The sequence below is a fragment of the Dreissena polymorpha genome, chromosome 4, assembly GCF_020536995.1.
Source record: "Dreissena polymorpha isolate Duluth1 chromosome 4, UMN_Dpol_1.0, whole genome shotgun sequence".
Taxonomy (NCBI): Eukaryota; Metazoa; Mollusca; class Bivalvia; order Myida; family Dreissenidae; genus Dreissena; species Dreissena polymorpha.
The window spans coordinates 34,222,104-34,245,509 of record NC_068358.1 but is presented as its reverse complement, the minus strand read 5'-3'; the positions used below and the strand labels follow the sequence as shown (position 1 = coordinate 34,245,509).

Genomic DNA, 23,406 nt, shown 5'->3' with positions numbered 1-23,406 from the left:
TTGTCCGCTCTCTAATTCAAGTAGTTTTTATCCAATCTTCACCAAAATTGGTCAGAAGTTGTATCTTGATAATGTCTAGGGCAAGTTTGAATATGGGTCATGCGGGGTCAAAAACAAGGTCACGGGGTCACTTAGTGCTTTTAAATATCACAATGTTGTCCGCTCTCTAATTCAAGTAGTTTTCATCCAATCTTCACCAAACTTGGTCAGAAGTTGTATCTAGATGATGTCTAGGTCAAGTTTGAATATATGGGTCATGCTGGGTCAAAAACTAGGTCACGGGGTATCTTAGTACGTTTTAAACCTCACCATGTTGTCCGCTCTCTAAATTCAAGTAGTTTTCATCCAATCCTCACCAAACTTGGTCACAAGTTTTATTTAAATGATCTCTAGGACAAGTTTGAACATGGGCCATTCTGGGCCTAAAACTAGGTCACGGGGTCACTTGGTGCGTTTTTTAACATTCAGCATGGTGTCTGCTCTCTAATTCAAGTAGTTTACATCCGATCTTCACCAAACTTGGTCAGAAGTTTTATGGAGATGTTCTTAAGGCCAAGTTAGAACATGGGCTTTTCTGGGTCAAAAACTAGGTCAAGGGGTCACTTAGTGCGTTTTAAAAGTTGAGCATGGTGTCCGCTGTTTTTGTGAAGACAACATGCAAAATATTATGTGTCAATGCGACATGTGGGGGTACTCGTCACGTCTGTGACAAAGCTCTAGTTTTCGTTTAAAGGAAGTCTCTTTTAAGTGAAAATTGAACCCAAATGTTTTAAGTGTCTACAGGTAGAGTGGTGTTACCAATTTCCCATTTCTTTTTGTTGTTTGTGTGTCTGCATATACAGTGGTGTAACCAATATCCCATCACTTGTTGTTAGTTTGTGTGTCTACAGGTACAGTGGTGTTACCAATATCCCGTCACTGTTGTTTGTGTGTCTGCAGGTACAGTGGTGTAACCAATATCCCACCACTGAGTGTTGTTTGTGTGTCTACAGGTACAGTGGTGTTACCAATATCCCATCACTTGTTGTTTGTTTGTGTGTCTACAGGTACAGTGGTGTAACCAATATCACATCACTTATTGTTTGTTTGTGTGTCTACAGGTACAGTGGTGTAACCAATATCCCACCACTGATTGTTGTTTGTGTGTCTACAGGTACAGTGGTGTAACCAATATCACATCACTTATTGTTTGTTTGTGTGTCTACAGGTACAGTGGCGTTACCAATATCCCATCACAGATTGTTTGTTTGTGTGTCTGCAGGTACAGTGGTGTTACCAATATCCCATCACTTGTTGTTTGTTTGTGTGTCTACAGGTACAGTGGTGTAACCAATATCCCATCACAGATTGTTTGTTTGTGTGTCTGCAAGTACAGTGGTGTTACCAATATCCCATCACTTATTGTTTGTTTGTGTGTCTACAGGTACAGTGGCGTTACCAATATCCCATCACTTGTTGTTTGTTTGTGTGTCTGCAGGTACAGTTGTGTAACCAATATCACATCACTGATTGTTGTTTGTGTGTCTACAGCAGGGCTTGCACTAAGCGGCGTACGGCCGTATATTACGCCCGATAATTGTTTCCATACGCCGATAACAAAACCCCATGACGTCCACTGTACTTCCTTAAAATTGGTCATACGCCGAAAAATAGCAACCCGTGACGTAAGTTGTCGATTAAAATAACACTTAAATCAACACTGCTTTCTGCCGACTCAATGTGTTTTGCACACGTCTTGATCAGTCTAAACTCCGCCTCCTTATATTTGCTACCGCCCGCAGGTGATTAGCAAGTTTATTGTGTGTTGTTTATCTAACGGTTACACAATTTACCCCCCCCCCCCCCCCCCCCCCCCCCCCCCCCCGTGGATCGCAAATTGACCGTTACAAACGTTACAAAGCAGTCGCTTAATATTGGTTGCTTTAACAACACACTCGTGCCTCTTTGCGCGTGCCGTATGTTGTCTAATGATTAGGAGATAACTGCTGGTTTAGGGCAGACGGCACGGTAAAAGAAAGACGGCAAAAATAATTAAAGAAAAACAAAACTGATCAAAGTTTAATTAATTACATAGATTCACTACCGTATTAGGTCTCGCGAGTTTTCTCAGTTTGTTAATCCACTGATAATTTCGAGTAATAACCATCTTATATAAGCTGGAATCACAGTTCATTTTCTATACTAACAAGTCATTTAACTAGTCAGAAACATTCAGAAAACACATTTCCTGGATAAGATATAAATTATCCGAGTAAAATTAAATTGCTACGTCATGACCTTCGACGTTGCAAATGGCTGACCTATTGTAACATTCAACCCGCATTCATTTCAAAGCTGGCGATTCAAATTACAAGTAATGTTGGTTCAATAATGGAGAAAACATTAAATGGATTTAACAAACATTTGATAAGGTTTGTTAAAATAGATAACAACATGGAAAGTTTGGATTATTTAAGTTAAACTGGTGAGGCATTTATTAAGTGTACATATTTCGGACATGTATAGTATTCGGATAAACAGTAATTGATATACTACATGTAGATGCTCCATCATGACCATTCATTAAGATTGTGTTTTGTTGCAAATGCAGTCATTGGGATGAGGATAATAAAATGACAATAAATATGTGATGAAAAGGTGCAACTGCACATATCTCAAATTACTTAAATGTGTTGAATGACTTAAATGTGTTATGATTAAGTAGATTTTAATGAGAATTTATTGTTTTAAGAATGAACATAGTAAAATGATAGAAATAATAAAAGTTTTGAAATTAACATGTTTTGTCTTTTAAGTCGATATTGTTTGCACAAACTTATACCCTGATTTTCCAAACATCTCCCTATTTTTAAAGCCTAGGGTAGTCTCCGCCTTATTGTATGATATATCTAGTTACTTTCACAGAATTAAAGTGACCCAAAATGGATGGGAAGAGTTTGTGATCATTTACGCAGTTGACATTCCATTAACATCAACATTAAAGTTGTTTGGACTTCCAACATTTTTGAGTGGGACTTCCATAAGTAAAGGGCAGGAAGTCAGGACTTCCAAAATTTATTTCTTAGTGCAAGCCCTGGTCTACAGGTACAGTGGTGTAACCAATATCCCATCACAGATTGTTTGTTTGTGTGTCTGCAGGTACAGTGGTGTTACCAATATCCCATCACAGATTGTTTGTTTGTGTGTCTACAGGTACAGTGGTGTTACCAATATCCCATCACAGATTGTTTGTTTGTGTGTCTGCAGGTACAGTGGTGTTACCAATATCCCATCACAGATTGTTGTTTGTGTCTACAGGTACAGTGGTGTTACCAATATCCCATCACAGATTGTTTGTTTGTGTGTCTACAGGTACAGTGGTGTTACCAATATCCCATCACTTGTTGTTTGTTTGTGTGTCTACATGTACAGTGGTGTTACCAATATCCCATCACTGATTGTTGTTTGTGTGTCTACAGGTACAGTGGTGTTACCAATATCCCATCACAGATTGTTTGTTTGTGTGTCTACAGGTACAGTGGTGTTACCGATATCCCATCACAGATTGCTTGTTTGTGTGTCTGCAGGTACAGTTGTGTAACCAATATCACATCACAGATTGTTGTTTGTTTGTCCACAGGTACAGTGGTGTTACCAATATCACATCACTTATTGTTGTTTGTGTGTGTACAGGTACAGTGGTGTTACCAATATCCCATCACAGATTGTTGTTTGTAAGGGTTTTTTCAGCACTGTCTGCGCCTCCGAAAAACGGAGGCGTTCCCAAAGCAAACGGACCCGATCCCAAACCGAAATTATACAATTAGATAATCAATGTCAAGCTGATGTGTATCATACCAACAAGCACTGCTGTGGTTGAGCGAGGATTCAGCACCATGAACCTGCTGTGCTCCTCATTATGCAGCACATTCACACAAACCAAACTAACTCATCTGATGCTTACCTGCAGTGAAGGTCTAGATCTGAATGACAAAACATTGGAGGAGCTGTGTGATGCTTTCAAAAACAGAAAGCAGAGAAAAATTATGCTGTAACTTGTGTGACTAACCATTGTTTGTTTTGGTAAAAAATATCTGCTATAAGTTTTTGACTGTACAGTTCTTATCTCAGAGTGTAACTGTAACTGAAAAACAAAATTGCAGTACTTGAATAAACGTTGATCATGCCCAATATTGCATGTGTTTATATAAAGAAGACAAAATAACAAACAAAAACAAATTTATTTGTTAATCCACTGACTTATTTAAGCGTGATAAATTCACAATGTTTTCCCAAAATGAGCCGTTTCATCGAAGCGAAAAATTCCCAAAATGGACAATTTTGTCGATAAAAAAATTCCCAATTTGGTCAGACTCCTTTTACCAAAATAGGCAGAAAAACCCCTGTTTGTGTGTCTACAGGTACAGTGGTGTAACCAATATCCCGTCACTGATTGTTGTTTGTGTGTCTACAGGTACAGTGGCGTTACCAATATCCCATCACAGATTGTTTGTTTGTGTGTCTACAGGTACAGTGGTGTTACCAATATCCCATCACTGATTGTTGTTTGTGTGTCTACAGGTACAGTGGTGTAACCATAATCACATCACTTGTTGTTTGTGTGTCTACAGGTACAGTGGTGTAACCAATATCCCATCACTTGTTGTTTGTTTGTGTGTCTGCATATACAGCGGTGTAACCAATATCCCATCACAGATTGTTGTTTGTGTCTACAGGAACAGTGGTGTTACCAATATCCCTCCCATCACAGATTGTTGTTTGTGTCTACAGGTACAGTGGTGTAACCAATATCCCATCACTTATTGCTTGTTTGTGTGTCTACAGATACAGTGGTGTTACCAATATCCCATCACAGATTGTTGTTTGTGTCTACAGGTACAGTGGTGTAACCAATATCACATCACTTATTGCTTGTTTGTGTGTCTACAGGTACAGTGGTGTTACCAATATCCCATCACAGATTGTTGTTTGTGTGTCTACAGGTTAGGGATGGCAAACCTGATCAAATCCGTAACCGGTTAACCTGTTTCAATATTCGAGCGGTTAACCGGTTAACTGATTGTCTTTGTACCACATGAATAAATATAAAAAAACACCCGGAAAATGTTTATGTTAATAAACAATTTTTTACATGCTTGTCGGTGAACTGTGATATTTCTTTGTTGTAATATTTGCTTCTTGTCATTTACACACAATTATCGTTCTACATCTTGATCAATAAAAGCTAGTGCAGAATTTGAATTATGTTGTGTTTTATTAACACCCATTATCCTTTAAGAATTACTTGCATTAATAGTTTGCTGTTTATAACAATTGTAAATTAGCATAAATTTAATTTGCAACGGGCAAAGTGGTTTTCAAACCTCTGTTGTTAAGGCCTGTTATATCAATGTCCTTATTAGGGCGTTAAAGTTTGCAATAGTTGTTAAAACAACAGTGATCGGGTGTGATCACGGTGTCCAGCTTTATTGATTTTATCAAGCAATGGTAGTCAACGCAATGGCATACTTCACGGGACTTGCAAAAAAAACGACACCAAAAATCAACAACAACAAACAAACAAAACAAAATGTGCATGTTATTTTTTTTATTTTTTTTTCATTCATTTGATTGATGGAGATTTTTGGATGAACCCAGGGGTGGCGAAATCAAATGTCCGAGTTGCCCGAGTCGTACATTTGCTTGTCCGGGCAACTGGTTTTTTTTCAATTAAGTTGTCCGTGGACAACCAGTCGAGTTGAGAAATACAAAAAAATAGACTGTATTAAAGCCGTTATAAAGTTTTACAAAACCGGATGTTGGCACCCGATAACATTGTCATTGCTATTTGCGGAGCAATCAAGCTAAAATATGGGCACTCTCCTGCACAGTGGTCTCGCTTATTCTATAAGCATGATAAGAGACCAGGAGGCTAGCATGCCGCATTTTCAACATTCGGCCCGTCTGTTTAATAGGCAGTGTACAGACTGGTTTGCTCGTTCATTCCGTACCTAAATGTTGAACGTTCGTCTTATATTTTAAAATGCATTATTAATACCAAAGGGGAGGTATAAAACCCGGAAATGTCCGGAAAACCCAGAGTGTGTCACATCGCTCCTTCCTAACTAAATTTCTAGACTCACAAACATCGGGACGTTGGGACGTGATAAGCCGAAAGCCGAGTTGGATAACGTACAGTTCCGTTGATTGGGTGAAGTGTTCCGTTTGAATAAACTACAATTTATATTAAAGTTGAACAAAGACGGTAAAATAGTAATTATGTATAAAAAACATATATATAATATATAATTTGAACATTACATTTTCTGGCTTATTTCATCTGCAAAAATAAAAATTATATATTGAAATACGGTTTTAAAACACCGCTGTGGTTTTAACCGAGTTGAATGGTTGAACTCACTACATACAATTACGACTGACATATAACATCATGACGTATTTTCAGGTGAGCTTATGAAGCAATATTATACATTTAAAGCAAAATCACACTACTTCCTGAAGTACAACTTACTCGCGTGTGCTTGATTGGTTTTCCAATTTTATAATTCAAACCCGAAACTAAAAAAGACAGGAAGAAAATTCATTCAAATTCAACTGACATGGATGTAAAGACTGGAATATTATGTTGAGATAAAACACCAAATAACACGTAAACAGGGAAAAGTAGTTTTCCCTGACAAAGAAGAAAACTTGAACAATTGATCATATGATACGACATAATTGGGCAGGAAGAAAATTCATTCAAATCTAACTGACATGGATGTAAAGACCGGAAGATAATGTTGAGATAAAACACCAAATAACACGTAAACAGGAAAAAAAAAAGTTTTCCCTCACAAAGAAGATAACTTGAACAATTGATCATATGATACGACACAATTGGACGCATTTGGCCAATCCGAAAGCAATGGCGCAAATATTGAGCGGAGATATTTGGTAAACAAAATAATTATGTCAGCAATATATTTCTGCGTTTTACTCACAATATCCCGCTTATAAATCCGGTTGTGTACGCAAATATAAACACGTGTAATGTTTCAAGACACTTCATTTTCATACTTTGTTAATCAGTGCTTGCTAGTCTTCCTAATGCTTCATTTCTTATCAATGGCGTTGATACCATTTTAAAACTACTGTAGTACGTGTTAACCATGTAACCAACAACCCAATACGTTATAACATAATACTACTGTTCTGAATGGTTTGATATAATGCAACCTTTGTGTCATAAACGTCTCATGATATTGTGAATAACCAGGATGACTGACCAAAAAGGTCAAAACACAAAATGCATTTGCAAAATGTGAACTCCGTTAGCCTGATGACAGGTTATCAACAACTATGCTGGTTTTGCAAGTCTATTATTTTAATAAAATACGTTTAAATACTGTTGCTCTAAAAGATACAGGGCAGCGTATACATACAAGTAGTATTTAAAGACGATTGTGCTTTTCATGTATAACTTGGTTTGTATAATATAAGATAATAAAAATGTCAAAACAAAAGCTAAATGGAAGAAGTTCAGGATTTATTTCGTTATTTTATTTAAAAACTTGCACTTTCGTAGTAATGGCAGTCAACACAGTTTTGAAATTAACCTGGTGATATTGTATGTGTTTGTTTTGTGTTAAACTAATTTTATTTACAACTTATTTTATTTGTTGTTTTTAAACGTGTATTCAAAAAATAATCATGCAAAATACGAAATTTGATATTCATCGAGTGTTACATTAATAGTTGTAATTGTATAGGTTAATAACATTTAAATGATGTGTCAATATTATATTCATGTTATTATCAAAATATGCTATGACGTAACGTCAAAAAGTCCGTCCATCCAGAAAATTGCGCATGTGATGTACATGTTTTCTTAATGAAATTTTAATTTTTTAACATAGCGTCATGATAATTATATCAAACGAATCAGCTGAAAAATGCGCATTTCACAATATATAATACAAAAAACAGAGATACCGACATTTAAGGAAAACCTATGTTTAAGTGATTATAAAAGCGATATTATTTTTTCCATATTAATTATAATGGTGTCCAAGTAGAGAGGCCCTCTAAGGTTTGTAAAACATGCAACAATAATGTTTTACAATATCAAATTAGAACTCTTGTTAGCGTCCAAAGTTGGTTATGTTTTATGATTTCTAATGCCTAATTATGTTTTGCGTAAAATTCAGAAAAGATAAAAGTAACTTATAAAAGCAATATTTTCTACCGACTTAAATTTATGACGTTCCTAAAATATGCAAAAGTATTTTTTCAATATCAGATGTGCGCTGTAGGTTGGTATAAGTTGTTTGATTTCCCTACCAAATTATGACATTTTCTGTTTTAAAGTTACAGTTTTAAAGCGTAAAATTGTTTCCGGTAACCCGACCCTACGTGTTTTTTTTCTTGCCGACACTAAAATTTAGTTTGGAATATTTAAAGTCGATTTTCATGCAACACGCTTTTCTTTCGACAGTATCACTTTACATGCATATAATAGGGATATAAGGCATCCGGATAAAAACCCTCCTGTCAATTTCATAGGGGCGGACATAAGCTCTCCCGTCTTTTATTCGGAAATTTAAATATCGCTTACCGTTAAACTGAAATAATGACCCTTGGATTTTTTTTCAATATACTTGGTACAAGAATAATTAATTTCATATTAATTCAAAATAATTTGAAAATTCCAAAAAGATACATCGCTTCATATTACGTTTAGCGAATTATGCTGATGAATGTATGCTGTTTAATAATTGTGTATTATGGATGAACTAACAGATTCGAGTCCAATATCAATTATAAATAACGTTAATATCAAGTTGCATCTGCAGGAAATTATTGTATCGTCAAAACAAGGCCGGTCATTTTAGGCATGTGGCCAATTGCAATTTAATTAGACAAGACAAAATACACGACACACACTGGGGTCACCGCATTAACATGGCCAATGCAAAGCAACGCATAGCCTGAGGTTTAGACCCGGTTTAAGGGCGCCGAAACATTACACTTTGCCAAAAGAAAAAAAAACCTTCAAAAGCAAAACACTAATCAACCTAATTGCATGACAATTTCAATCAAACTACAATAAAAGAGAATACGCTTAATTTGATTTAACTATTCAACTACTCAAAGGTTGTATGTTCACCAGAGCAACATAACTGTAGCTTTCAAAGACACAATGAAATGAAACAAAAACAACGTCGCATGTTTTTAATAAAATAATAAGTTAACTCCAGAAATAAGATCATGAGGGAAAATAGTCAAACCACCCGCTGTCTTTTCCTTATTGCTCTCACGACAACAAAAGCCATCATATATACTATTTACCCTCAATATAAGATATAAATCAAAATCATTCGTAGGCACTTATCAGGATCCTCTTTACAAAGGTACCATCATAATTAATATCGAATTAATAAAACTGTTTCTTCTAAACCACTTTTACCTTTTCCAGGTTTTCCATTAGGCATTTTTTGTGTGCGAAAAAAAACACTAAAAGTAGACGGACTTTGACCGCAATTTACAGACTGACCCCGACCCTGCCATAAAATATTTTTACATCGTTAGAAGCTTTGGAAGCTCTTCTGTCCAACGGTAACATTATAATTCATATCGAACGAATAATAATGCATTTATAACCATTTTTGCTGGGTTTTACCCAAAAGAATTCAGGGTTTTCCGGACATTTCCGGGTTTTATACCTTCCCATACCAAATGTTGGCTAAATTCTAGCATCATTTTTTTCTTATGTTATTTCATACAAATTCGAGCATTGCCGGATAGTTACGTTGCATATGGAAATGGCTGTCATTAAAATTCAGAAGTGTTTGTCAGCTTACGCATTTACTTATGCTCATTTGAGAATAAAACAAAACATTTACAGTTGTGTGTAATTTATTCAACGAGTCTTTGTTGAAACGCTTAACGTGATGAAAAAATGTTTTGACAATATTAATCATGAAATGCACAATTTCCACGAGGATTACACCGTTGCCATCATCAGTTTTCTAAGAAACTGGCCACTATTTTATCTGATTAGAATGGTACATGTGTAGGAATGACAATAAATGCGTTTATAATTTATATAAACATTAAGTTTAATGGACAAGTGTAGTTCAGCAACGGACAAGTTAAATTTCCTAAATTGTTGTCCGTGGACAAGTATAGTTTTTTGAGATTTCGCCACCCCTGGAACCCCCATGCAACGAAATTGTCGTTGGGCATAGTATGCATGTAGCTGATTTCTTGTCAGCAGCCTGTTTGAACAATTTCCAAGCATCCGATCATGGTAAGAAGCATGATTGTAGAGTGTCGCTTAACTTTTTAAATACATGATATCTAAACAAGTCGGACCGAATTTATACTGGATATTCACATTGAATTAATATTTATAATATTAATATTTATAACATAAAATGACATGTGGCAGTAAAATGTGCTAATTGACAAGCCTAATTGATCGGTTTATAATTTAAATTTAACAATATGTGAATAATTGAAACACAATAGAATGTAAAGTGCTAAACAAACACACTGCAAAGGAAGTGCGAATTGCTCGCATGCCTGCTCATTAATCCGCTGCACCCGATAGTTTACAACTCTAATCGCTATTGATCCACAGGGGGCATTACAGGGTGGTAATTGCCGATAATTTGCGATAAGATAAGCGCATTAGCCAATACAGTGAAATGAAGTTAAAAAAAACTAACGATGTTAGCATTTATTGCGTTCAACCAAAAATTGTGTTTTCTGCGAGAGTAACCAATTATTTATTTTGTAATCAGTTAACCTCCTAAAGAAACAGTTAACCGGTTAACCGATAAACCGTTGCCATCCCTACTACAGGTACATTGGTGTAACCAATATCACATCACTGATTGTTGTTTGTGTGTCTACAGGTACAGTGGTGTAGCCATAATCACATCACTTGTTTGTTTGTGTGTCTACAGGTACAGTGGTGTTACCAATATCCCATCACTTGTTGTTTGTTTGTGTGTCTACAGGTACAGTGGTGTTACCAATATCCCATCACTGATTGTTGTTTGTGTGTCTACAGGTACAGTGGTGTAACCAATATCCCATCACAGATTGTTGTTTGCGTGTCTACAGGTATAGTGGTGTAACCAATATCCCATCACTGATTGTTGTTTGTGTGTCTACAGGTACAGTGGTGTAACCACTATCCCACCACTGATTGTTGTTTGTGTGTCTACAGGTACAGAACCAGCTAGAGTGGCTGTGTCAGAACCTACAGGTGACTGCAGAGGAGGCCCAGCTCAAGTTCTCTCTCTGTGAGCAGCTGCAGACCGTCCTTGGAAAGTTCTTCCCAGGTAATGTGGGAGTGGGTGGGAAGGTTTGGACTCAACTAAGCTGCATGCCTCTGATGGACATTGTTTGTACTTGAGGTTTGCTTCATATTTTCATAGCAGTGAGCATTTTTGTCTATGCTTCAACAATTTTAACAGTGTTTGTTTCACCATTTTGCAAATGGGCGATGGCCAATTTGGTTCGGGACTTTTTACTAAAATTTGTAAGTAAACTTTAATTTTACCTGTGTTTCCAAATGCTATAGAATGGAGAATTAAAGTTTTGTTAACATTATAAAATAGTGAACACATGGCAGGATATAGAAAAGATTGAACATTTATGCCCCCCTTCGAAGAAGAGGGGGTAAATTGTTTTGCTCATGTCGGTCTGTCGGTAGGTTGGTCCGCCCGTCCACCAGATGGTTTTTGAATGATAACTCAAGAACGCTTAGGCCTAGGATCATGAAACTGCATAGGTACATTGATCATGACTGGCAGATGACCCCTATTGATTTTCAGGTCACTAGGTCAAAAGTCTAGGTCACAGTGATTCAAAATAGTAAAATAGTTTCCAGATGATAACTCAAGAATGCTTAGGCCTAGGATCATGAAACTTCATAAGTACATGAACATTGATCATGACTGGCAGATGACCACTATTGATTTTCAGGTCACTAGGTCAAAGGTCAAGGTCACAGTGACTCAAAATAGTAAAATGGTTTCCAGATGATAATTCAAGAATGCTTACGCCTAGGATCATGAAACTTCATAGGTACATTGATCATCACTGGCAAATGACCCCTATTGGTTTTTGGGGTCACTAGGTCAAAGGTCAAGGTCACAGTGACTTGAAACAGTAAAATGGTTTCCGGATAACTCAAGAATGCCTACGCCTAGGATCATGAAATTTCATAGGTACATTGATCACGACTTGCAGATGGCCCCTATTGATTTTCAGGTCACTATGTCAAGGTCACAGTGATTCATTAATTGTGTTTGTCCACAACTTTAACCTTGGTTAAAGTTTTGCAATATCTAAAATGGTTTCCGGATGATTACTCAAGAATGCTTATGCCTAGGATCATGAAACTTCATAGGTACATTGATCATGACTGGCAAATGACCCCTATTGATTTTCAGGTCACTATGTCGAAGGTCAAGGTCACAGTGACTGGAAACAGTAAAATGGTTTTCTGATGATATCTCAAGAATAATAAGGCCTAGGATCATGAAACTTCATAGGTACATTGATCATGACTGGCAGATGACCCCTATTGATTTTCAGGTCCCTAGGTCAAAGGTCAAGGTCACAGTGACAAAAACATATTCACACAATGGCTGCCACTACAACTGACAGCTCATATGGGGGGCATGCATGTTTTACAAACAGCCCTTGTTTAATATATAAGACAAATAATTTTAATAGTAAACTAAATCAGTTATTTGGTAAAACTGTGAACTATTTTTTATTGCAGGCCACAATTTGGCTCCAAATTCAACACACACACACACACACAAACACACACAAAATCATGGTTTTAAATTAAGGAGTTATACAACAATTATTTAGTCCCCTACCGGTTTCACCGGATGGGACTTATGGTTTTGTCTCCGTCTGTCCGTCACACTTTTCTGGATCCTGCGATAACTTTAAAAGTTCTTAATATTTTTTCATGAAACTTGGAACAGGGATAGATGGCAATATGGACATTATGCACGTCATTTCATGTTGTTTCTACATCAAAAATTGTGGTTGCTATGGCAACAAATAGACTAGAAATACTGCTAAAAATGTTTTTCTTTTTCTTGATCCTGCTATAACTTAAAAAGTTCTTAATATTTTTTCATGAAACTTGGAACATGGATAGATTGCATTATGGACATTATGCACATCATTTCATTTTGCTCTTACGTCAAAAATTGTGGTTGCTATGGCAACACATAGACTAGAAATACTGCTAAAAATGGTGTTTTTTTTCTGGATCCTGCGATAACTTTAAAAGTTCTTTATATTTTTTCATGAAACTTGGAACATGGATAGATGGCAATGTGGACATTATGCAGGTCATTTCGTGTTTTTCCTACATAAAAAAATCTGGTTGATTTGGCAACAAATAAAAAAAATATTCTGACAATGGCGGAATTTCTGACAATGGTGGAGCTGGTAGGGGACTTTTATTGCTTGGCAATAGTCTTGTTGGTTTAATTATCAAACAGCTGTGAAACAGAAACATTCCTCTGGAGAAAACCTCATACAAGTGAAACGTATCTTCCATGATCATTCTACACTTCACCACATTTTACACACAGGCACTTAGTCTGGTTTTCCCATGACAGTTCTCACATGATACAGCCACTTAGTCTGGTTTTCCCATGACAGTTCTCACATGATTCAGACACTTAGTCTGGTTTTCCCATGGCAGTTCTCGCATGATACAGGCACTTAGTCTGGTTTTCCCATGGCAGCTCTCGCATGATACAGGCACTTAGTCTGGTTTTCCCATGACAGTTCTCACATGATACAGGCACTTAGTCTGGTTTTCCCAATGCAGTTCTCACATGATACAGGCACTAAGTCTGGTTTTCCCATGGCTGTTCTCACATTATACAGGCACTTAGTCTGGTTTTCCCATGGCAGTTCTCACATGATACTGGCACTTAGTCTGGTTTTCCCATGGCAGTTCTCACATGATACAGGCACTTAGTCTGGTTTTCCCATGACAGTTCTTGCATGATACATGCACTTAGTCTGGTTTTCCCATGACAGTTTTCACATGATACAGGCACTTAGTCTGGTTTTCCCATGGCAGTTCTCACATGATACAGGCACTTAGTCTGGTTTTGCCATGACAGTTCTCACATGATACAGGCACTTAGTCTGGTTTTGCCATGACAGTTCTCACATGATACAGGCACTTAGTCTGGTTTTCCCATGACAGTTCTCACATGATACAGGCACTTAGTCTGGTTTTCCCATGACAGTTCTCACATGATACAGGCACTTAGTCTGGTTTTCCCATGACAGTTCTCACATGATACAGGCACTTAGTCTGGTTTTTCCATGGCAGTTCTCACATGATACAGGCACTTAGTCTGGTTTTCCCATGACAGTTCTCACATGATACAGGCACTAAGTCTGGTTTTTCCATGTCAGTTCTCAAATGATACAGGCACTTAGTCTGGTCTCATGGCAGTTCTCTCATGATACAGGCACTTAGTCTGGTTTTCCCATGACAGTTCTCACATGATACAGGCACTTAGTCTGGTTTTCCAATGACAGTTCTCACATGATACAGGCACTTAGTCTGGTTTTCCCATGACAGTTCTCACATGATACAGGCACTTAGTCTGGTTTTCCCATGACTGTTCTCACATGATACAGGCACTTAGTATGGTTTTCCCATGACAGTTCTTGCATGATACAGGCAATTAGTATGGTTTTCCCATGACAGTTCTCACATGATGCTGGCACTTAGTCTGGTTTACCCATGACAGTTCTCAAATGATACAGGCACTTAGTCTGGTTTTCCCATGACAGTTCTCACATGATACAGGCACTTAGTCTGGTTTTCCCATGATAGTTTTCACATGATATATCTGGTTTTCCCATGACAGTTCTCACATGATACAGGCACTTAGTCTGGGTTTCCCATGACAGTTCTCACATGATACAGGCACTTAATCTGGTTTTCCCATGACAGTTTTCACATGATACAGGCACTTAGTCTTGTTTTCCCATGACAGTTCTCACATGATACAGGCACTTAGTCTGATTTTCCCATGACAGTTCTCACATGATACAGGCACTTAGTCTGGTTTTCCCATGATAGTTTTCACATGATATATCTGGTTTTCCCATGACAGTTCTCACATGATACAGGCACTTAGTCTGGGTTTCCCATGACAGTTCTCACATGATACAGGCACTTAATCTGGTTTTCCCATGACAGTTTTCACATGATACAGGCACTTAGTCTTGTTTTCCCATGACAGTTCTCACATGATACATGCACTTAGTCTGATTTTCCCATAACAGTTCTTACATGATACAGGCACTAAGATTGGTTTCCCATGACAGTTCTCAAATGATACAGGCACTTAGTCTGGTTTTTCCATGACAGTTCGCACATGATACAGGCACTTAGTCTGGTTTTCCCATGACAGTTCTCACATGATACACAGGCACTTAGTCTGGTTTTCCCATGACAGTTCTCACATGATACAGGCACTTAGTCTGGTTTTCCCATGACAGTTCTCACATGATACAGGCACTTAGTCTGGTTTTGCCATGACAGTTCTCACATGATACAGGCACTTAGTCTGGTTTTCCCATGACAGTTCTCACATGATACAGGCACTTAGTCTGGTTTTCCCATGACAGTTCTCACATGGTACAGGCACTTAGTGTGGTTTTCCCATGACAGTTCTCACATGATACAGGCACTTAGTCTGGTTTTCCCATGACAGTTCTCACATGAAACAGGCACTTAGTCTGGTTTTCCCATGTCAGTTCTCACATGATACAGGCACTTAGTCTGGTTTTCCCATGGCAGTTCTGACATGATACGTCTGGTTTTCCCATGACAGTTTTCACATGATACAGGCACTTAGTCTGGTTTTCCATGACCCTTGTCACGAAACACAGGCACTTAGTTTGGTTTCCCATGACATTTCTCACATGACTGTGTAAATTTCTCCCCAGGCTGCACTGTGAACCAGTTTGGCTCCTCAGTAAATGGGTTTGGTCTGTCGGGCTGTGACATGGACATCTTCCTGGACCTTTCCACCATGCATGGGCGCACGTGGGAGCTGCAGGTTAGTGGGACAAAACTACTGAAAAACCCATGAAGTTGTTGTTGGATTATGTGAAGTATTGTTTGCAGTCATTCATGTAAAACTCAGCATTTGTAAAACAAAGATAAATATTGTAACTCAAGCTATGCATGTTTACGGAGCCAAATGTTTTTGTAAACCAAACTAGTTATCAATACATAATATTTAGACCGAAGATACTGGCATCAATACAAACTTTTGTGTGGAACTGTTATAAAACATTTTGTTTCAAACATGTATTCCTCACAGTCAAACCTTGACCATGTGCTCTTTCAGCCGGTTAAGCTGCCGTTTGTGCGTGACTTCAAGTTTCTCAAGGAGAAGGAGTGGGGTCCGCTGATCCCTGCAGACACCAACAAGATGGGGCTCGCCGACCAGTGCAAGCTCATCTGCCGCATTCTCACCGAGCACCTGGAGGGCATCAAGGACGCCCAGGTTGTCCCTAGCAACCGCTGTCCCCTCGTGAGGTTCAAGTATGGTAGCGGCGACATCAAGTGTGACCTCTCCCTCAACAACAAGTAGGTTCTTCTTTTATGTGTGTGAATGTATGTAAGTATTATGTTTTAAGGTTTTTAGCGTGTGACTGGTGTTTTCTGGATCAAAAAACGTTTTGGACCGGATACTAAAGCTACATACTAAACTTATGAAATGTTTTATAACTTTATCTTGAGGTAAAAAAAATAAATCCAGACTAAAATAGCCCTTGCTGTCACCCTGTTCTAACATGAGTCTATATAGAATTTCTCCTGATGGTTCAATATCATTTTAGCAAGTATTCCATGATAAACCAATAAATGTTTAGAAAGTTTATATTTAACTGAGATCTACCATGATAAAAATACAAATATCTTTAGAAATAGATGTTAATTCTCACTTCTGTCTTGCTACTTTTTAGTAGCACTCTGTTTATTGCCTGTAAATCAGCATTGCTATTCAAATCAGTGACTTAGTCCTGGCCTGGGATAATGCACTGATTTAAACTGTTATTTGATCACCGATGCACCACATTTTTTTGTTGTCTGACTGAACATTATAGCATATTTATTAAATATAAACTACCTCGAATCTTTTATTTTTAATTAAAATAATAAACAAACAATTGTTCAATTATTGTGTACATTGTTCTTTTTTCAAATTGATTTCATGTAATTATAATGTTAAAAAAAGAATGCTTACAAATAGAAATTTACTTTTAACTTTCAGGCTGTGTTCATTACTTGCTTAATATTCATAGAAAGAATGCTTATAAACAGAAATTTGATTTAATTTATAGGAAATATTCCATACTTTTGGAGTTTCCATCCTCAAGAGTTTGTGGTGCAGAGGTGTTGGGATACTTTGTTCAGTGTAGCCCTAAACATACACATGGCCAAGGCATGATCGTTATTCCATGGATATTATGACTTCCTGGTGCCTGGTACATGCTGTATGGTTTATTATTGTGTGTTTGTTGCGTCTCTTCCCCACAGATTGGCCCTACAGAACACCAAGTTACTGTACCTGTATAGCGTACTCAACAGTAGGGTGAGGCTACTGGTGTATGCTATACGCTACTGGGCAAAGGTAAGTCTAGCGATGGATACTCAATGCCATGCTACTTTGGCTTCTTATCTCACTGACTGTGACTTTGAAACTTCACTATTGTCAAAATGCTTTACTTTCCATAAAAATGCTGGCTTTTTCTAAACTATGAATTTATCAAAGTGAAAATATGTGTTTCATTCATTTCTAGTATTCCAATAAAATTTGCTGAGGTCTGGTATTATTTCCAAAACTGGCAGTTCATGTGTCACAAAAATTGATATGTAAAACTTTAGATTTGGTTGCAAATGGGAACAAAACTTTGAATATGTACAAATTCTGACTGGTATAGGTGTATTTTACTTCGATAGATGGTTTTACGATAAAACAGTAATAGTTAATTACCCAACAGTCAAGCAAACATGCTAGCTGTTCTGGTGAAGAAAATCACTCCAAGTGCTATTCACAGAGCCTGTCATATCCACTGCTGAGTTTTGTGTGGTTGGCAAAACACAAGTTTTAAATATGTCGCAGGTTTACTAGTTTCAATCCTTGCGATGATCTTGAAGCAAAAGCTGGGTGCATTACAAAAAAATTACAAAGCTTTCTTCACTTTTAATTGAAAGTTTTACCATATGTTATAAAAGAACAGGTCTAAATTTATTTATCATTTTACGGTATTTTGAATTGTTGACATTATGTTAGTCATAATGGTAGAAATAAATTCAATAAAAGGTATTTTCTCATGTTTGGTTCAAGATGAACAAGTTGGGTAAAATGATGAGGTTTTGTAAATTTCAACAGTGACTGGATGTTCTTTAAGATATTTTGTCTTGCTCCAACAATATAAAGCTGTGTAAAAGCCTAGATATATTTAGTCTTAACCCTTTACACCTTATAAACACATTTTCACACATTTAAAGTCCTTTAGAAAATCAAATTAAATTTAAGACCTTTCTTAATATATTAAAGTTTGAAAGGCTTCATTTCCTACCCTTAGATAATGATCAGGTTTTTTTTCCACTTTTTGGGAAGATAGCCCATGGCTTTGGAATTGGGAATTTTATCTGCATTTTCATGAAATTGGGAAAATAAATTCATTAGCCTTTTTATTCGAAACGAAAAGTCCACTGATTAGGGAAATACTAAATTTGATATAAGTCTTTATAATCATTCAAATTAAAAGAACAAAATCATATAATACTCTGTTAGATGTAATTGAATTAAAATTGAGATAAATTAGACACTTCTTTCTAAAAAAAAAAAAAAAACATTTTTTTTTTTTTTTTGGAAATTGGGAATTTTTTGCCACATTTTGGGAAAAAAGTATACTTTTTGGGATTGGGAACATAGCCGAATTTCAGCTATAAAATCGAGCCCAAAAAAAACCCCTGATGATGAGTAGCAAACACCATAAAACCTGAACAGACTGCAAGTTACTCGCAGGCAGTTCTGGTTTTATGCTGTTTGCACATAGCCATGTTCACTTTACTTCTGAGTGGGAAAGAGTTAAGCACCAGGTAGAGTTCCTGTGCAAAGTTTCTTCAAAGTTTGCCTCATAGATATCAAAACTTACCAAGCCCACTGGGATAATGATTGTATGGTATTTCAGCTATTAGGGAACAATGCAAAGATTAGTGTAGTATCACAATATGAATTATTGTAAGGTACTTCAGGCCAGCATGGCCTACTTGATCGTTAAATATTACAATTGACCACACATATTCTAGGCTGTATTCTGCTATGGTTAAAGTGCAACCTTGTGAATACTAGAAGTTTCTGTATTGACCAATCATCTTAAAACATGCTTAGAACATTGTTTTACTATATGGTAGTTTCTTGTTGAGTCATGGTTTCTTATAGAGTCGTGGTTATAGAGATCACGTGCAATGACTTGATAACACGTTTCAAGTTGTTAGGAAAATAGTTTTGACCAGGTCAACATAGTTTTTCCGATCAAAAATTCCACAAAAACAGGCCAATATTGTAATTCATCAGAGCTCTTATCAAATATTTCCTCTTTTATTTATTGTTCATAGAGTGTTCCTTAGTAACACAAAATTGTTTATTATCCCCCACCATAGGCAGAGGGATATTGTTTTGGCGTTTTCCGTCCTTCCATCTCTCTGTCCTTCCGTCCGTCCGGCACTTTTGTGTCCGGAGCCATATCTTGGAAGTGGTTTGGCGGATTTCATTGAAACTTTGTATAAGTATATATATGGATAAGAGGATGATGCAGGCCAAATGGCATAGTACACCATCTGTTAATAACGGAGTTATGGCCCTTTGTGTTAAAAACAAATGCTTTTTAGCTGAGTGTCAAATAAAACACTTTTGTGTCCTGAAGCATATTGGCGGGGGATATCAATTCAACAAATTTGCTTGATTATGATTATTTTCCATACTTCATCGTCTCTTGACATTTTTTCACAAGAAGTTACTCTTCTCTGCAATGTCAGTTTTTAGGCTATTAATAGATATGCAAATCTTGAAATTGGAATAGCCAATCAGAATACACGGCTCAACAAGAAAACATTTTCAAGATTGCAGTTTGACACTCGATTATATATTATTATTACTGACGATAAACTGTTGGAAAAAAACAACAAATATAAAGAACAAAGGTTGATAATTATGTTTATAATGATTCATAGTCAGAAATTTATAAAATATTTGTGATGTTACCCACTTGAGTGACCTATACCCATTGGCACTCTTGTTATGTTCTAATGTTACTGAGAGAAATATTTCGTGGTAATATCATGAAAGCAAACAAATATGCATTTTGTGAAACTACAAAATGACTGTGTGTTATCTATTTCTTCACTAAAAGATGTTACTTAGTCACTTGCAAGCTATGTTAAATTAATGATTGATTCTATTTGTACATTGTCTGTTACAAAATATGGCTATGACATGTCATTATGTTATAAACATTTTGTGTATCTACAGATAAATTATTTGTTTGAAAATTATGGTTACCACATTTCATTTTTTTCAGTCAGTTAATAATTATACCCCTCCACAGGCTGAGATATAAAATTGGTGTTGTCCATCAGTCTGTTCATCTGTCAGTCCGTCTGTCTGTCAATAAATTTATTTTTGGGATATCAATTCAATGAATTTGCTTGTTTACTGTTAAAAATGCAGTTACCACATAAAACAAGAGTTGAGCTCTGAAAATGGCAGTAATTGTTTCATTACATGTAAATTGATTGCGATGACAAGTACAGGTAGCCTGGTATGACAGACTGTGATTAAATCTAACAAATTAAATTTACCACATTTCCTTCCAAGCAGTTTTCAATTGTACATCAATTTAAAAAAAACCCAGACACTGTTGAGGATAGGGTCACATTTGAACACTGATTGTGTCTGTTCAGGTGAAGCAGATCTCCGGCAACAACAAGGCCAGTACCAAGCTGTCCAACTACGCTCTGACTCTGATGGTGATGAACTACCTGCAGAATGTTGAGCCTGCTGTCCTGCCCACCATACAGTCTCTCTCAGACCTGCATGGTAACATACTTCTTACTAACATTTGAGAGCTTGTTGTATGGCACCTATTTCTCGGCAGTTTGTTGGCCCTTTTATTGACAATTCTGTAAGGGATTAGTTTAATTTTTAGCTCGTCGTGTCTTCCGCCGTCCGACGTAGGCGTCGTGCTTAAACCTAAACATTGGTCACTGTGACCTCTAAAAAATAAAATATGACAAGCTTTCGCAGCCGAGCGTTGGCACCCGTTACGTCAAGAATTCTGGTTCTATCAGAGCTACAGATAAGCTGCGTATTTGCGTTAATACGCAATAAAAAATATGTGGATACGCAATTTTTTCAAAATCTTAGCGTACCGGTATGCAAAACAAATCGCTGATACCCTATTCGAGCCTCCTTTTATGCGTAATGAAAAATCCCGTTTTGGTTTGGCCGTTTTGACTCGAGTCTTAATTGACAAGCGCTTGTTTTATATTGTAACGTATTTCCCCAAGCATTTAGATGATAACGCATGCAAGTCAAACAAAATGGCGTCTCGAGGCAGACGGAAAGTTCCGCAAAAAAATACAAAAAAACGGTATAGATTCCTTTGTCGTGGTAAATAAATTTGATGGCGAAACAATTGCAAAGGGTGTAAAAATAACTATGATTTACTGACTACAACTTGTTTATAATGTTAAATATTAGTTTTATTCAGTTAAGAACAGTTACTGTTGAAACAACACAAGGAATGTGATTTAACATTGCACAAGGAATGTGCTATTGTTTGTTAAATTGTTATAATGAGCAAATGACTGTTTTGTCACAGAAAGATGGAACAACCTATTCTTCAATTGAATACATAACTATATGTAGGTAAGTTTTTGAGAAGCTAAGTGAATGTTTTATTACAATTACCCTATTCAATTGTTTGTTTTGGTACAAATACCCAATTATTTTTAATATGAGTGGGTATCATACTTTTGGATACCCAATCACTTTATTCATTACCCAATTCATTCTTTTTTTGAAGGGTATTACCCAATTACCCCAAAAAGCTTATCTGTAGCTCTGGTTGCTATGCAGGGCTCAACATTAACGGTTGTCCGATTGCCCCTGGCAAGTCAAAGTTGGGTCCGGGCAAGTTATTTTATAATCTAGTTGTCCGCCCGGGCAAGGGCAAAAAAGAACAAAGGAAAACGTGTGTTTCTGTGGTTAAATAGTACAAATAATCACAAACGATTTGCCTAATGCACGAATTTACCTCGGCGATTGTTGTTTGCGGATGTCCGAACTAACTAAGCATGGTGCGCTTGCATTTCCAAACTTATTTTTAGAAACACCGTAAATTGCTTGGGATTCCAAACATTGGCTTTCAAATGCTATTGTGTTTATCTTTTTCATTACTATTCAGTTACAAATAACATCGTTGGTTTTTCCAGTCACAAAGAAAACGACTAAAATTATAACTATATAAAAACAAGAACAAATAGCTTCGGTATATACATATTTCATATTTTGCGACATACATTTTCAACAATCTTTTACTTTACGTCAATTGACATTTTTGTTACGGTTCACGTGTTCAATGTTGTTTACAGTACTGTTAGCAGACGAGAAATGTCTAGTTTATTTAGCTTCGGCTTTACAAGTAACTTTTAAGTCTGCAAAATCCAATGAAAAATGCACAGAAAAATCACCCGAAAGTGCCAAAAAGTGTGAATTGAAGCGAAAACGCAACTTTTTACCATAATGGAAATGTGAGTTTGAATGGTTGAGATATGATGAATCGTTAGGAGCAATGTTTAATAATCAAATATTGGCACAAATCTACATTTAGACTTTAATTAGACTTTAATTACTGTAATAATTTTGTTAAATGTGCAAAAATAAAAAAAGGTTCTGTGGTGTATCACTTTGATCTTTATTAAAACATATGAGGTTTACAGTTAATGGTTTACAGTTAATGTGATATTTCATGTTTGGGCAAGTGGCTTTACGTTCAGGGCAAGTAGATTTTCTAAGTACTTGCCCGGCAGGTCAAGTTGGTTTTTAGGTTTATGTTGAGCCCTGCTATGGCAACAAATATTTTAAAAAATACTGAAAATGGTGGAGTTTCATCGGTAGGGGACCATATTGCTTGGCAATCTCTTGTTTTTACTATTTCTTTACTTGCAAAAAAATACTAGTGGCTGAAAACTTGCAATGGGTATTTTTCACTCGCAGTGTGCGAGTGTATATTTCGAGCCCTGAAACACATCCCTTTTTA

The 23,406-nt window shown here is 36.7% G+C and overlaps 1 protein-coding gene across 1 annotated transcript in view; it reads left to right on the top strand.

The window, feature by feature from the left end:
- Nucleotides 1-23,406, top strand: part of LOC127878345 (speckle targeted PIP5K1A-regulated poly(A) polymerase-like) — a 78,469-nt gene that overhangs the window by 22,295 nt on the left and 32,768 nt on the right. Inside the window, exons 6-10 of the mRNA XM_052424872.1 lie at nucleotides 11,219-11,333; nucleotides 16,012-16,124; nucleotides 16,419-16,660; nucleotides 17,612-17,705; nucleotides 21,047-21,182. Coding sequence (XP_052280832.1) covers nucleotides 11,219-11,333; nucleotides 16,012-16,124; nucleotides 16,419-16,660; nucleotides 17,612-17,705; nucleotides 21,047-21,182 — 700 coding nt within the window. The remainder of the gene's footprint in view (nucleotides 1-11,218; nucleotides 11,334-16,011; nucleotides 16,125-16,418; nucleotides 16,661-17,611; nucleotides 17,706-21,046; nucleotides 21,183-23,406) is intronic.